This window comes from Phocoena phocoena, chromosome 6 (assembly GCF_963924675.1).
Source record: "Phocoena phocoena chromosome 6, mPhoPho1.1, whole genome shotgun sequence".
Lineage (NCBI taxonomy): Eukaryota > Metazoa > Chordata > Mammalia > Artiodactyla > Phocoenidae > Phocoena > Phocoena phocoena.
Window position 1 is genome coordinate 64636974 of NC_089224.1, and position 17385 is coordinate 64654358.

The following is a 17385-nucleotide window of genomic DNA, read 5'->3' on the forward strand; positions in this document are numbered from 1 at the left end:
CACGGGCTCATTAGTTGTGGCTCGCGGGTTCTAGAGTGCAGGCTCAGTAGTTGTGGCACACGGGCTTAGTTGCTCCGCAGCATGTGGGATCTTCCCGCACCAGGACTCGAAACAGTGTCCCTTGCATTGGCAGGTGGATTCTTAACCACTGCACCACCAGGGAAGTCCGCAAGGGATATTTTATGTTAAACAAATGATTTAAGTGTACTTGATTACATATGTTTAGAAGGACTGGCAAATAAGATGACTAAGAAAAAGCAGGTATTACCATCAGGAAGAAATTTTATTTATTTATTTATGGTGTCTTCACAATTGTATTTGTTGTCCAAGAGACCCAGATGTTTGGTGAGCTCAGATTCAGGCCCACTGCTCCAGCCACATTGCTAGCTTGATGAGTTTTCTATAATGCTACAGATACCACGAGGTAGATAGAGACATTCCCTGGCTCCCAAGAAGAATTTGGAGATAATTATTTGGGATAATTTATGTACTGTGTTCTTGCTGTTTTAAATGTTGAGCAAGGCTTGAGTTAATTGGAAACAAATCAGTCTTTGACATTTCACCTTAAAGGGTGAAGAGCATGAACTATGTGATGTGAACTTTCAGTTTTCATGGAATTCTACTTGCTTCCTTGTTTTTTACATTTCTGTTTGGTACTATGTGTTATCTGCTATAAATACCAAATGTATTTAGACAAATGGTTCAGGAATTTCTGAAAAGAACCAGAATGAAATAATTGCCAAAAATATCCTAAATTGTAGAGTGAGTAAAACTTCAAGCCATAACCTTTTATTTTATAGATTAGTTTTTTATTATGGTAAAATATATGTAACGTAAAGTATATCATGTTAATCATTTTTAGATGTACAGTTCATATAGATTAACTTTTAATTTATCTTATAGATTAATATCCTCCAAATATCAAAAGATGATTAAAAACTGTGTTCTGTAAACGGTAATTACATTATATTTGAATGGACACACATACTACCTTGATTTAAGTGCAAGAAAAAATATTTTTAGACATGTATTTGACTAGACGAAGGGACAGTTTCATATTACATATAAAATTTCATCCATCAAATATTGCACCTGGATTTACTAAAAATTATTAAAGGTGGATTGGTAATATCTTTAGTGCAGGTTTAAGTGTTTCAGGATTCTAAAGTAGTATGTTTTTTGAAAAATTTGAGGAACAGCATACATAAGTTTCAAAATTTAACTACGAATTTAAAAAGTAGGGCTTGTGAACAAATTTTAGTGCCTAAAATAAAATATTTATTACTTCTAGGAAAAGTACTTTCTGAGTATTAATTATGTACTGATTGCCAAGGTTGAAAAATGTGATGTATTCTGGGCTTTATGAATCTGTGAAATAAGTGGAAAAGACTTGTTTTGCATGCCTGGTCATTGGGTGGTGCAGGACACTGGAGAACATTTGTGTTTAATTAGGATTTCTAAATAGCTGGCGCTCACCCTGAAACTGGTACTAGACTGGACATGCAGGAGACTTCACACAAACTCAGAAAAATATCCTTCACCACCAATTCAGAACCTGGATCTGGTTGGCACCATGGCATTTGGAAAGTAGGGGTCATTGCGGAGGTCACTTCTTGATTTGTTTCAGGCCAGTTGAGTCATTCTTTGGCCATTCCCCACAGGAGAGGCAACCGGCTGTGCCAAGATGCCTCTTAGCATTTGAGGTGTTGCAGTTTGGGGGAGGGAAAGACGGTGGGAGTAGCGACAGTAGGCATAGTTTTATCTTAACTACTTTATTCTTGTGGTTGATTTTTTCACTTGCAAAGAAGAATTTCTATCTTGAGAATTTTTACACCTTTTGATCACCTGCAAACTTTGCAACATCTTGATTGTGCTTTAATTTGTGATTTTGTCTGCAAATGGATGCTTCGCTTCCCATGTAAATGTCTGGGGTTATGATGTGATTGTGATCCTAATTTCATGCGTTTTTATGCTTCCAAGTATCCTTCATGGGTAGTCACTGGTGTCTCCTTTTGCTTTCCTATCCTTAGTGGAGATAGTGGACCCAGTGGATATCTATCTCAACCTCCTTCGGACCATCTTTGACTTTAATGCCATCAAGAGTTTGCTGACTGGGCCCAGCCAACTGAAGATCCGAATTGATGCCATGCACGGAGGTAAATGCGTGTTCTCCTACCAAGTGGTGGGCAAGAAATGGTAAAGGAGACCTCAGTGTGTGTTGGGTTTCTGGGATTAAGAGGAAGGCTGGATTTATAGATATTCATACGGTGTGTGTGTGTTCAGGTATTTGGGATGCTCTGGAAAACTTGAGGGCTTAATTTCTCTCTTTTGATGCAAATGAAAACAAAGCTTGAACAAAAGGTTTTGAGGCTATGCCTGTTAGAGTGGAGATAGCAAAACTGTAGTTATTAAAATTGTTTTTTTTGTGTGTGTGTGGTACGCGGGCCTCTCACTGTTGTGGCCTCTCCCGTTGCGGAGCACAGGCTCCGGACGCGCAGGCTCAGCGGCCATGGCTCACGGGCCCAACCGCTCTGTGGCATGTGGGATCCTCCCGGACCAGGGCACGAGCCCGTGTCCCGTGCCTCGGCAGGCAGACCCCCAACCACTGCGCGACCAGGGAAGCCCTTAAAATTGTTTTTGATACGTACACAGTTTAAAAGGTCAAATAGTTCAAAGTTTATTATGAAAAAATCCATTCCCAACTCCTTCCCCCAATTTCCTACTTTTCAGAGGCTACCTTTTTTTTTTAAACTCTTTCAGTGTTTTTTTTTTTTTTTTTTTAAAGTATTGATCTTCCTGTTACTAAATACTATGAATATAATGCTCCTTGTTGATTTTTCAGTTTGGGGCATTACAGATTTCATACCATGGAAGATGAGGTGGCAGCTCTTTTTCACCTTCTCCAGTCACTAAATCCAAGCACACTTCCTTAAACTAATTATATCATCATTTTGGGAGGATCAGTATCTACTGTCTACATTATTATAACACTGCTGAGCCATGAAAAATACTGTAATTATATTTTCCTTACATACAACTTCTTCTGTGGAATTAGTAATTGTCCTGTTTTCTCACTCTTTAGGTTTTGTGAAGCGTATTTACCACTCTTAACCCTCATATTCTCCCAGTGTCTAAATCTTCTCTCACTTCATTTTCCTGGAGACCTGGGATCTCCTCTGCTCTGCACTGGTTGCTCTGTGAGCTGCTGTTGTCCTGGAATCTCCACTTAGCATCATCCTGTAATTCCCTTTACCCCTTTCTTAGGCTGACGCTCCTATTTCTGGATCCTTTGTCTTCCACTTTCTTGATTTACTCCTACATTTTGGAGGAACAAGTTCTCCAGGAGCTCTGTGAGAGAAAGCTCATGGGAGGTAATTGTTTTGAGTCATTGCATATCTGAAAATGCCTTTTTTCTGTGCTCACTCTGAATTGCTATTTATCTGGATATAGAAATCTAGGTTGGCTATTACTTTTCTTCAGAAGTTTGAGGGCATTGCTCCATTGTCTTCTAGCTATTACTACTGAACTTGAGAAATCTGATGCTGTTCTGATTTTTAATCTATGGTATGAAATCTTTCTTTGTTCTTTTCTGGTGGCTTTTAGGGCCTTTGACATATCTTCAGTGTTCCTTCTTTTCACAATGATGAGTCTTAGTGTGAGACTGTTTTCCTCTCTTGTGCTGAGAACTTGGAGGATCCTCTTAATCTAGAAACTTGTGTCCTTTAATTCTGGGAAATTTTCTTACATTACTTCTTGGATGATTTCCTCCATTATTTTCTCTTTCCTTTCTTTCCAGAATGGCTGTTGTTTAGATATTGGCCCTACTTGACTGATCCTTTAATTATCCTATTCTTTCCCCCACCACCCATTTTCTTTCTCTTTGTTTTTTGCTACTTTCTGGGAGATTTCCTCAGCTTTATCTCCAAGTCTTTCTATTAAGTTTTTCATTCCACTATCATATTTTTAATTTCCCAAAACTTTTGTTTTGTTTTCCAAATAATCTCTTTTTAAAAATAGCTTCCTATTCATCTTTCATGAATGCCATATCTTTTTTTAATAAGTCAGGTTTACTGAGGTATATAATTTATATGTAGTAAAATTGATACCTTGTTGGTACACAGTTTCATGAGGATTGACAAACATATAGTCATGTAACCACTCTGACAATCAAGATATGGAATATTTCTCTCACTTCCACAAGTTCTTTTGCGGCTCTTTATAGTCTTAACCCTCCTCCTTCCCCTAGTCCCTGGCAATCAGTCTGCTTTTTGTCCACTACGCGCCCCCCAACTGCCCCAGTTTTGCCTTTTCCAGAAAGCCATTTAAATGGAAGCATACAATATGTAGCCTTTTTCTTCAGGCTTCTTTCACTCACCATAATGTTTTAGAGATGCCTTCATGGTGTTGTATATATCAGTAGTTATTCCTTGTTACTATTGAGTAGTATTCCATAGTAAGGATGTACTACATATTGTTTATCCATTCACCAGTTGATACAATTAGGGTTATTTTTACGTTTTGGCTACTACAAAACAAAGCTGCTATAAAGATTTATGAACAAGTTCTTTATGGGGATATATGATTTCCTTTGTCTTGGATGGATAAATACCTAGGAATGGAAATGCTGGGTCATATGATGTATATGTTTAACTTAATAAGAAACTGCCAAACTGTTTTCCAAAGTGTACCGTTTGCAATACCAGCAGAGTATGAAGGCTTCAGTTTCTCCATGTCCTCGCCAACACTTGGTATTGTCAGTCTCTTCAGTTTTAGCCATTCTGTCACATCTTGTTGATCTCTATTAGGATATGACTGAAATATACTTTAAAATATTTTTTTCTCTCTGTGTAGTTTCTGCTTTCTCCAGGTTGCTCTTTACTCTCTTTGTTTTGGTCTCATATTAGACGCATTCCTCAAAAGTTTGGTGGTCGTTGGCTGCCTGGCATGTTTAAGAGGGAGGTACTAAAAATTTTGTTGGGAGCTCTGAGCCCATGTGTGGAACTTATCTTCCAAGGGCTTCACTCTGAGGTCTTCTGGCTGGGCTGTTTTGCTTTTTCCTATTGGGCTGGTTTTTTCCCCCAGAAAAGGCTCTTTCAGTTTCTTACCTTAGCTTTATCTGGCCTAGAGGGAAGACAGCTTCTCTTTCCAAACAGTTTGAGCGATGTTTTGGATTTGAGCCTCAGTGACTTTGAATCAGTCACTCTGGTTGAGGGATGGAAGATACTGAGTGGCAGACCTAGGTCACCTCCCCAGCCTTAGGGTCAGTAGGGTTTAGCCACATCCTGATCACATGAACTGAGACGGGAAAAGGATTGGTTCTCCAAAGGAAACCCCAGATGCTGCTACCGGAGGAAGGGGAAAGGGGTGCTGGCAGGAAAAATCAAAAGATGTTCACTCTTTGAGGTTTGAATTATATTAGTGGAAAATAAATGGAAAGCAGTACTTTGATATATTTCAGCCAACAGGATTATGTGCTGATCCCCAAGTGTGCTTGCTGTATGTTCTACCCCAGGCTCCGTTCCCTTGCTTATAGTGTTCTTTCCATTTGGATGGCGTCCTCACTCCTGTCAAATTTATATTCTTCCAAGTCCTCCCAGAAATGCTGCCTTCTTCTTGAAGCCTTGCCTGTGGTCATTTCTTCTTTCAAGCCATTGGATCGTATTATTTCATAAATATACATTGAATAGAACTAGTCTTACCATTGCAGTCACTCACCTGTAGATTTGGCTCATCTCACTGCTAGATTGAGAGCCCAGTAATGTCGGAATTGGGTGCTTTGCGTCCCTTGATGCCCTCCATTCTTCACATAGGAGTTCCGTGTTAGGCACTCCACGACTGTGTGTTGAACTGGAAAACACAGCTCCTTAACATTTATTTTGTAAAATGTGCTTAGTTTTATGTGCTTCCGTGTTTTACAGTGTTTAATTATACACTTGGCAGAGTTAAAACGACTGTAGAGACAAAGAATGTTGCTAGGGCCTATTAGTGCTTTTGCATATATTCAGCTGAAGCTTTTCGTACATAAAAAGTAACAGTCAATAAGTCATTGTTAGGTAGTTGATTTATTTCTGGCAATATTTTAGATAAGTTTTGGAGAGAAATTTCATGGAACTGGATTATTGAATACAACTTCTATATGCCTGACACAGTCACTGGCACATAGCAGATGCTCAATGAGTAGTAGTTGAAGTAAATATTATTCTGTGTTGTGTCTTGAGAAAACTTGTAGAATTTATCTTTTTTTTTTCTTGAGCTATTAAGTAACCTTCTTGTTCTAAGCAGAGCAAAACACCCTTGGTTGTGGGGGGGTGGGGTGGGGGCAGAGGTTCTGCAAAGATCTCATATTGCTGTGTATTTTTTTCAGTTATGGGACCCTATGTGAGAAAAGTCCTGTGTGATGAGCTGGGGGCCCCAGCCAATTCTGCAATCAACTGTGTTCCCCTGGAAGATTTTGGAGGGCAGCATCCTGACCCCAACCTGACATATGCAACGACCCTTCTGGAAGCTATGAAAGGAGGGGAATATGGATTTGGAGCTGCATTTGATGCTGATGGGGTAAGTAGGAAAGTTTTCTGCCTACTGGTCCTTTTGCTGTATAATGAGCCAAGCACTGGAAACCAGAGAGCTATTGGATACCTCTGGGGCTGACATGTATGGGGCATATGAGCCCTAACTGGCTCTGCATCTGCCCTTCTATCTAATGGCCAAGTATTGCGCTTAAATAGCCATTACTTTTCTTTTTTCAAGTAAGCTTATGTTATAAAGAGGTTATTTCTTTTTTTAAAAAATTCATGCAATACATCTTTATTATGGCTGATTTTGTTGAAATCACCTTGTTAAGAAGCGAGCTATTTTAGCAATAATCTCTGTTCTCCATTATGTTTGGGGGAAAGTGTGAATTAAGAATATAGAGGCTACTGAAGCCTGAGGAAGTCATCCACATTTCGACAGGTGGGATATATTCCCAGTCGTGTCAAGATCGTGGGCCCTGTAATATTCAGAGATGTTGGTTTCCCATGCCCTCTTTGGCCTCATTCAAGTTGTTTTATGTTGTTTAAATGTGGAATGGCAGTAAAGTGGCTTGTAATGATGATGGGAATGGGCTGCTGGCGACAGATGCCTTTGCCTGAACATTTTCACACATTCTTTCCCACAGGACCGTTATATGATCCTAGGCCAAAATGGCTTCTTCGTGAGCCCTTCCGACTCCCTGGCCATCATTGCCGCCAACCTCTCTTGCATTCCGTATTTCCGTCAGATGGGGGTCCGAGGATTTGGGAGGAGTATGCCCACCAGCACCGCCCTGGACAGGTAAGCAAGGATGTCACCATGAAAGCCTTCATGGCAGGCCTCTGATATCAATGTTCCCTTTGCTGGTAGCTGTCACTCATACTCCCCTACTCCACTGGGAACTTGTTGAAAGCATGGGAACTTAGAGACATGCTGTAGTATACTGGGTAGGCGTGTGAAGAATCAGGTGGCCTGAACTTGATTCTTGGTTCTGCTACTTTTTAGCTGTTGGGAACTTGGGGGACTTATTTGATTTCTGTGCCTCTGTTTTCTTATTTTTAAAACGAGGGTTATAACAGTATCCTTACATGGATTGTTATGAGGTAGGATTGAGGTGATTCTTGTAAAACATGTAACAGAATGCCTGGTTCATAGTAAATACTTCACAAATGTTTAGTAAGAAAACTTACTAAATATGTAAGTGAGGTGGAAAGAACATGAGTCTTGAGGTCAGGTAATATTATGTTAAAATGCTCATTTGTATCATCATCAGTTATGTAAAAACGGGGAAGATACATCATAGGTTTGTTGTGAGAATGAAATGAGATACTCGTGGAAAATGCCCAATAGGAGACTCACTTAGTAGATAGAACAGTCTGAGGTTTCTTTCTCCTGGCCCTATCCACCCATCTTTTACCTTGTCTTATAAAACGGTGAATTTCAGAGACTAATATTTTCAAGCAACATATATTATTGTGGAAGCAGTATTTGTTTATGGTGGAAAGTTAGAAAAGACAGAAAAATAAGAAAATATAAACACCATATCTCTCTGCCTGACTTACTTATGTTAATTGATATTCCTTATTGGATCTCTTTATATACATATATAATATACATACCTAGCTCTAAGTCATATATAATATACGCAATATATAATATATATTTGCCTTTTTGTAAAAACCAAAAGGGGATCTGAAAGTACATACTGCCTTGTAACTTGTTTTTTTTTCTATCAACATTCTCCCACTTTGTATTAATACATTTTTATGTCATCTAAAACCAAGATCATATTAAAATTTTCTCCAAGTGTCCCCAGAATGTCTTTAATAGAGGGTTTGCCCAAAGCAGCATCCTAACACCATACATTGCATCTGGTTGTTACATCTCTTAAGTCTTTTATAATCTACCACAATCCCTTTATCTCTTACTTAATGACAGTAATTTTTTAAGAGACCTGACCAGTTGTCCTGCAGAATCCCACCTTCTGGATTTGTGTGGTTATCTCCCCATGGTGTTACCATTCATTCAATCATTCATTAAGTACATTTTATATGCAGTCAAATAAATAATCTTAAGGCTACAATTCAATGAGTTTTGAAAAATGTATACATCTGGGTAACAACCATCCAGAATAAGATATAGAACATTCCCATCACCCCCTATAGTTCCCCCATCCTCCTTTCAATGCCCCTTAGGCACCCATTGTCATAATTTCTGCTGCCGTATTTAGGTTTTGCCTGTTCTTGAACTTCACATAAATAGAGTCATATACTATGTACTCGTTTGTTACTGGTTTTTTCATTTAATGTATATTTTTTGATTCATCCACATCCATTGCATCTGTCACTAGTTCATCCTCCTCTGTTGCACTGTAGTGTGCCAATGTATGAATATATCACAGTTTACTTTTCCAGTCTCCTCTTGATGAACATTTGGGTTGTTTCCACTTATTAGCTACTATGAATCATGCCATTATAAGCATTCTTACATGTCTTTTTGTGGACACATCTACATTTCTTTAGTTAATATCTAGGAGTAGAATCCTGATTGTAGGGTAGATGTATGTTTAATTTTACAAGAAACTGCCAAGATATTCTCCATCATGTACTCCTATTTGCAATGTGTGAGAGTTCTAGTTGCTTCATATCCTCAACAACATTTGGTGTCGTCAGTCTTTTTTATTTTAACCATTCTAGTGAGTGCAAAATATTATCTTATTTTGGTTTAGATTTACATCGTTCTAGTGATGTTGAGCTCATTTTCATATGCTTATTGTCCACTTGTGAGCTCTTCTGTTATGTACTGGTTCAGAATGTATTTGCTGAATTAAAAATGCACTGTTTGTCTTTTTGTTATTGATTTATAGAAGTTCTTTATATATTCTGGATAATACATCTTTTTTTTTCTTTTGGCCACACCATCGGCTTGTGGGATCTTTCTTAGTTCCCTGACCAGAGACTGAAAGCAGGCCCTTGGCAGTGAGAGTACAGAGTCCTAACCACTGGACCACCAGGGATTTCCCTGGATAATAAGTCTTTTGTCAGATATATGTATTACAAACATTTTCTCCCTGTCTGTCACTTTCCTTTTCAAATTCTTTATTTTTTTTAACATCTTTATTGGAGTATAATTGCTTTACAATAGTGTGTTAGTTTCTGCTTTATAACAAAGTGAATCAGCTATACATATACGTATATCCCCACATCTCCTTCCTCTTGCGTCTCCCTCCTACCCTCCCTATCCCACCCCTCTAGGTGGTCACAAAGCACCAAGCTGATCTCCCTGTGCTATGCGGCTGCTTCCCACTAGCTATCTATTTTACATTTGGTAATGTATATAAGTCCATGCCACTCTCTCACTTCGTCCCAGCTTACCCTTCCCCCTCCCCATGTCCTCAAGTCCATGCTCTATGTCTGTGTCTTTATTCCTGTCCTACCCCTAGGTTCTTCAGAACCATTTTTTTTTCTTAATGGTGTCTTTTGATGAGCATAAGTTTTCAATTTTGATGATGGCTAATTTTTTTTCTTATATAGTTGGTATATACTTTTTTTATCCTCTATAGGAAATCTTTGCTTACCTAAAGGTCAAAAAGATGTTTTTCCTATGTTTTCTTCTAGAATCATTGTAGTTTTAATTTTTACATTTAAGTCTATGATGATTTTGAATTAATTTTTGAAAATTAATTAATTAATTTTTGGCTGCATTGGGTCTTCGTTGCTGCGTTGCAGGCTTTCTCTCTAGTTGTGAGTGGGGGCTACTCTTTATTGTGGTGTGTGGGCTTCTCATTGTGGTGGCTTCCCTTTGCTGTGGAGCATGGGCTCTAGGTGCACGGGCTTCAGTAGTTGTGGCATGCAGGCTCAGTAGTTGTGGCCAGCGGGCTCTAGAGCACAGGCCCAGTAGTTGTGGCACACGGGCTTAGCTGCTCCACAGCATGTGGGATATTCCTGGACCAGGGCTTGAACCCATGTCCCCTGCATTGGCAGGCAGATTCTTAACCACTGTGCCACCAGGGAAGTCCCGATTTTGAATTAATTTTTGTGTGAGGTTCACTTTTTCCCCATATCCAGTTGTTATTGAAAACAATTTACTTTTCCCTTGATGCGTTTGTTAAAATTCAGTTGACCATATATATGTGGGTCTATTTCAAGATTCTCCCTTCTGTCGCATTAATCTGTTGTCTATCCCTATGCCAATATTACATTGTCTTGATTATTGAAGTTTTAAAGTAGATATTTAAATCAGGTGACTCCTCCAACTCTATTTTCTTTTTCTCCATATAGACAAAGTTATGTATCTTAGGTCCTTTGCATTTCTATGTACATTTTTAGAATCAACTTGTCATTTTTTTACCAGAGCCTGTTGAGATTTTGATTGAGATTGTGTTGAATCCATAGAGAAATTTAGGAAGAATTGCATTTTAATAATATTGAGATTTCTAGTCTGTGAATGTGATATATCTCTCAATTTATTTAGTTTTCTTTAATTTCTTTTGCATACTTTGTAGGTTAATTTCTCTTATGTATGTTTTATAGTTTAGTGTGGAAGTCTTACACAATTTTTGTTATATTGATTCATGAGTATTTTATATCTTTTCATGCTATGGTAAATGGAATAGTTTTATAAATTTAGTTTTCCAGTTGTTTGCTGCTAGTAATTAGAAATATAACTGGTTCCTGTAAATTGATGTTTTCTTCTTCCATCAGTGGGGAGATGAATCACATGCCTTTGGGATGCTCCCTATTTTACTTCTATCCCTCAGGTGATATTGATATCAAGTCATGGTAATGAACCAAGCCTCAGCCTAAAATTCTTGCCTAGCAGCACCAAAAAGTAGGATGTATGATTCCATTTTTTCCCCTTTGCCTTTGTTTATATCTTTCTTTAAAAAAAAAAAAAAAGATTCAGTGAAACTGTAGAGAGCAAAGCAAAAACCAGACCATCGCTAGAAATGGAGAACCCAGAGTCATAGAGTCTTCTGAGTCCTATGTGGGGTATTTAATATTGTGCGAGCATATTTAATAACACCTTCCACTTATATAGAATCTTATAATTTAGAAAGAACTTTTAGAAATTTGAACTCACTTGATTTTTGCAATAATTTAGTAAGGTAATTGGGTAGGCATTAACTCTCAACATATTAAAGATGTTGAACCAGTTATCAGAGAGGTTAAATGACTTGTGCAAGGTTACACAGCTAATAAGACAGCGACCCAGGATTTGAAACTATTGCATCTGCCCCATAACTACAACTTAATCAGGATGGTCCCTGAGAAACCAGTTGAAAATATTGCTCAACTCTCCTGTGGGGTAGTCAGCAGCTTTCTGAACCCTGGCCAGGAGAGGCTGGTTTTATTCTGACAACAAAAACCATTTGTCCTCTTTTCGCGTGGAAATTTCCCAGTAGTTCTTGATTTCACTTCATCCCCCCTTCCCAATAAATCTCTGTTTCAGTCAGAAACCAGAGGCCTTGCTTAGAAATTTCACAAAGGACCTGTTCTGATATGTAAGTGACCATTTAAAAGGATTATTCATGCTTGCTGGTTGGGATTCAGAATTCTGTGGGGCTCTGACGTGGTGATTTGTTTTGGGTATGTGATCTCTTGTGGAGTCCCAGGTGGATTCTCATGATGGACGCTTTATAAGCTTCTTTCTTCTTAGTAAAATAAATGCACCCTCAAAATTTTATCTTGACAGTGGTTTCCCATATAGGTTATTTTTTAAAATTAATAAAATCATAGGAATATACCCATAAATGCCAGTCCCTGGCAGAATGGCAACGGAGTGGCTGAGATACATTCAATGATGCACTTGCCCAAACTCCTGGAATTCCCCAATAAGGGGGGCCTGCATCGTTGAAGCTGATGAATTATTCAGACAAACTTTCATTGTTCACAGATAACAGTTGTTCCCCGAGGGAAGACTTTTAGTATCTTTAATTTCTGCTCTTACAGTATCACTGAAACAAGGATTCCATTTACCGCAGAATAATACAGTTTCAGTCTTGAAAATGGCATTCTTTTGGGGCTTTGTCATTCTGAATGTGTCTGATTTGTGGTTGCAGATGAAATAATTTTGCTTCAGATTATTTGAGAAGTAAAGCACATTCACGCTATGTTTGTGGCTCAAGGTCTGTCTCCACCCCATGAGGAGGTATTAAATAATCCTCAGTGTCATCATTCTTCAGTAATATTTATGAAGTGCCCATCTGTGTTTGGGGCTGTGCTGAATGCAGTTTTAAGTAAGGCAAACACACTCAGACTTGAAGTCTCCTCGTTAGAGATATTTAGAGCCTCAAACACAGCGAGCATCCTTGTATACACTACAAGGGAGCGAGATCTGAAAAGTATGTTTTGACTACAAAGTCCGTCATATAAGGTCCACCACCCATAAACATGATGGTGCAGGGAATTCGTGCTCTTCTACTCTCTTTTTGCATTTTGTGTCGCTCCTGTTTTTCACCATTTATTCACTGAAGAAATATTTATTAAGGGCCTTCTAGGTCCTAGAAAACTGTCCCTTGCCCTGATGGAATTTATAGTCTAATGGAGAATTTGAGTAATAACAAGTAAAGAAAAAAATATAAGCACAAATTGTAATGCATGTTCAGGGGAAATGAACTTGGTGTGGTAATAATGGGCGGGTGTGGAACACCCTACTAAGATAAGGTAGCCAGGGAAGGACTTGCTGAGGAGGTTATGGGTAGGATCAAAGATTGGAAACGTGCAGATGGACCTGGCTTTGATGCTGAGATTAGAAATGGCCCATAACACATGTGAAAATACTTATTTTTTCAGAATGTAGTCTACAGCTATTTGTTGCCAATCCCCAATGTGAAATGTGTACTGTAGCTTTATCTTAAACATATTCAGGCGGTCATTGGAATGCAAACAGTGTTAATCCTGCAAGTATCTACTGATCTACGCTGACCTTGGTCCTTGCTACATCCTTTAGATCTGTGCCATTTTGTCTCCAAGGTCAGTCAGGATGCACGGCAGTAAGGGGAGAGATAGTGTTGTGAGCTAATATGTAATTACTCAGTCTCCCATACATCCCTTGTGCTATAGAGTGATAGGAATTATGAGAGGAAAAAACCCTTTATTGGAGTACTTATTGCCCTAAAACTCTCCATAGGTATTTAGGTCAGGGTCAAGGGAGAAAAGAGACGGCACCCTCAAAAGGGTTTGCTAAAAAGAATTTCGTAATAGTAGCTTAATGACCTGGTCCACAGAGGTATGGGTGAAGATAATGAAGGAAACCAAAAAACTCAAGAAGTGATGGAGAGCTATCCCAGGACTCACAATATCAAAAAGCTATGAATTCTCCCAGGACTAAAGGGTCAAGGGAGGGATCAGGGTAACCATAGCCTGGTGAGGTTTGGAGTTGTCAGGGACTGAGCTTGTCAGGGAGGTATGAATACCCCAACTTCTCTCTTTTCCCACCCTCTGATTTCCTGCTGATACCTCCTCTTGACCAAACCCAAGTGGAAGACAGAGGGTAACCTGTAGAGCTCAGCCTCCTAGGGAAGTGAATAGGGCAGAGATGGGCATAGAACGTAATGGGGACTCTTAAGGTGGAAGGGGGCAAACAAAGAATAAGCAGCGCAACCAGTACAATGGCCAGTCTTTCTGGTAATCTCTACCCGCTTGTCTCCCAATCTTATCCTTGTCCTAGTTTCTTGGAACTCGGGTGTAGTGAGTTGAGTTAATCATGCTCTTCACTGAATAATCCTTTCGTAATTTGTCCAGTGGGAGACATTTCTTATTATTAAAAAATTAATGTATTTCTCGTTTCTTTGACTACCTTTCCCCCCAGAGACAACCACAAATGTGTGTTTATTGGGTGTCCTTTTGTTTGTGTATGTTGTTTTATTCGCATGTATTTTAAATGATTGTGACTAGTGCTGTATAATAGATTGTATTTGGTTTCTTTTTTCCACTAAAGACTTTGTGTTAAGATCCTCTCAGTGGCTCTGTGTGCATCTAGTGTGTTGCTTCTAACTGCTGCATAGTAGTCCATCGTGTGTATCCACAGGTCACCTCTGTTCCCTCAGCTGTGAACACTCAGCATGCCTCTTACCTCCCATTACAATGAATAGCCCCTTGGGATTTATGTGAGAATTTCTTTCACATGTGTATCCAAGAGCAGAGTTTTTGGGTCAGAGGCAGTGTGTGTACTTAATTTGACCAAATCCTGTGTTAGATTGTACTCTAGAATGGCTTCACTAGCCTGCTTTGCCCACCAGTTCCTGCATCTTCAAGACCAGGCCAATACTTTTATTGTCTAGCTTTCTAATTTTCCCCCAGTAGAATAGGTAGAGAGTAGTATACCGTTGCTGTATTAAATTTTCATTTCTCATATTACTAATGAGCATCTGTTCAGATGCTTGAGATACTTGGGGATTTCCTTTCTATCAATTGTCTCTTCTTGTCCTTTGCCCGTTTTTCTGTTCAGGGTTTTCTCCCCTTTTTGATGGATTTGCATGAGTTCATTGCATATTGTGGATATTAGGCCCTTGTTAATTTTAGGCACTTCTAGTTTTCATCTTTTTTCTTCAGACAGAAATGAACCTGTGTTCTATATCCAAATTGCTGTCAGTAGACAGCTCTGCTATATACAACTCAAATTTATTATGTGTAAATAGCAATTTAAAAAAATTTTTCCCTAAAATTGTTCTTTTTTATGTTTATTATCTGAGTGAATTACCTATCATAATCCTAGATTTCTACTTCTTCCTCATTCCCAACACACCATTAGTCACTGGGTTCTGTTAGAAAAATCCCTTAAATAGTTCCTGAATCATTCTTTCCTCTCCGTCCCTGTTTTTTACTTTCCTACTTCAGGTTCTCATAATCTTTTGCTTACACTATCGCAATAGTCAGGGAACTGGTCTCCTTGGCCCCAGACCTCCTCTTCTTTATTCCATATTCTAGAACACCTCAAGAGCGATTGTTCTAAGGCAGAGAGCCATGCACTTCCCTCCCTTGCTTAAAATGACTTGGTGGAGGGCTTCCCTGGTGGCGCAGTGGTTGAGAGCCCGCCTGCCAATGCAAGGGACACGGGTTCGTGCCCTGGTCCGGGAAGGTCCCACATGCCGTGGAGCGGCTGGGCCCGTGAGCCATGGCCGCTGAACCTGCGCATCCGGAGCCTGTGCTCCACAATGGGAGAGGCCACAACAGTGAGAGGCCCACGTACTGCAAAAAAAAAAAAAAAAAAGACTTGGTGGCTTCAGAAGCCTGCAGAATGAGATCCTATCTCCTGATTCTAAAACATGCATAATCTCTGGATTACTTACATCTCACTCTTGCCTACCATTTTTATCCTGCCCTCTACACGTGTTATGCTGCTTACAGTTTCCCAAATTTGATGGCCTCTCACACTGATGTGCCCTTGCATATCCTGCTCTCTTTCCTTGAAATGTGTTCCCTTTGCCCCATCCCACCCCACTTTGTTCTTCCTGATCTTTCAAGACTTGAATCAGCATCACCTTCCTAGTAAGTATTCCTTTGATGTCATGTTTCTCTACCCCAAAGCAATACACAGAACTTGCTCTTTAGAGATCCTTTTATCACAGCTGTCACAGACATTGAAAACATATACTTGTCTGTCTCCTAATGTCCTGTAAACCCCCCAAAGGTGAAGGTTTTAGCCAGTAGCTTGGCATAGAATAGGTTCTCAGTATGCACTTATTAAATGAATGAATGAGATTTTTTTCCCGTTTTGGATACTTCTTATTTGGGAGAAAAAGTAACTAGAATGCCACAGCTCTACGAACAAACATGCTTCTTTGGACATTTTTACAAATTAAATTTGTCGCTGCTATCACCTGGTTGCACAGGAAAGTAAGTATGATAAGAATGATAAGAAGAAAATGAATGATGTATAATTGCACAGTCTTTTTTTGGGTCTAATAAAACTGTGCCTGACTTATGGTTTTAATTTACATTTAGGTAAGTTTGTAGTGAGTTGGATTTTAGTAATGATATGTGGGTACTGATTATAACAATAAAGATGAGATAAAAGGAAGGAACGACACAGCAGTTATTTCCTAGTCAATAACTAAAAACCACAGCCTGAACTTAAACTCAGGTTTATTTATTTCTTTTTTTTTTTTTTTTTGCGGTACGCGGGCCTCTCACTGCTGTGGCCTCTCCTGTTGCGGAGCACAGGCTCCGGACGCCCAGGCTCAGCGGCCATGGCTCACGGGCCCAGCCGCCTCGTGGCATGCGGGATCTTCCCGGACCGGAGCACGAACCCATGTCCCCTGAATCGGCAGGCGGACTCTCAACCACTGCGCCACCAGGGAAGTCCAAGGTTTCTTTATTTCTTGCCCTGCTAAGTAGGGTGAGGCGTGAGGAGCTAAGTAGGACAGTTTGAGCATGCCTAGCATTGCCTTCCTCTATGCTTTTTGTGTTCACCTTTTGGAGAGGATGCTGGCAATGATTGAGGCCTGCTTGTCAGTATTTCTGAGAGCTGGTGTCAGATGAGAAAGCAATTTCATGCCTACGTTTAGTAGAGGGCACTTATAAATTAATTAGCTAAAGCGAGAGGAATAAATTGGTAACATTTAAGACTAGAGGCTGCAAGAGCTTTGGAGATGTTGGATAAACCATCTTTTGTCAGTTGTTCAGAGCTGTCTTGGGTTTTTGCTCTCCGTGTTGATCAGAAAAACAATTTGGGATGAGCATTAAGTGACTTGAGTTCCAAAACATATAATCATCATCACCCTTCCATGTGAACGCAGGCAAACCATTTTTAGAAATCAGCTTTCTCTGGCCTGCTGTATTTGCAAGGACTCTTTGCCACTCTTTGGTTCTGTTTCTAGAAAGGCATAGTCATTGTTAATGGTGTCCAGCATCCTTTTCTCAGCCCTTCCAC

The 17385-nt window shown here is 39.5% G+C and overlaps 1 protein-coding gene across 1 annotated transcript in view; it reads left to right on the forward strand.

Moving 5' to 3' along the window:
* The window catches only part of PGM5 (phosphoglucomutase 5), a 190580-nt gene that overhangs the window by 33364 nt on the left and 139831 nt on the right, over positions 1–17385 (forward strand). The window contains exons 4-6 of the mRNA XM_065878766.1: positions 2031–2156; positions 6365–6555; positions 7157–7311. Of these exons, the coding sequence (XP_065734838.1) occupies positions 2031–2156; positions 6365–6555; positions 7157–7311 (472 nt within the window). The remainder of the gene's footprint in view (positions 1–2030; positions 2157–6364; positions 6556–7156; positions 7312–17385) is intronic.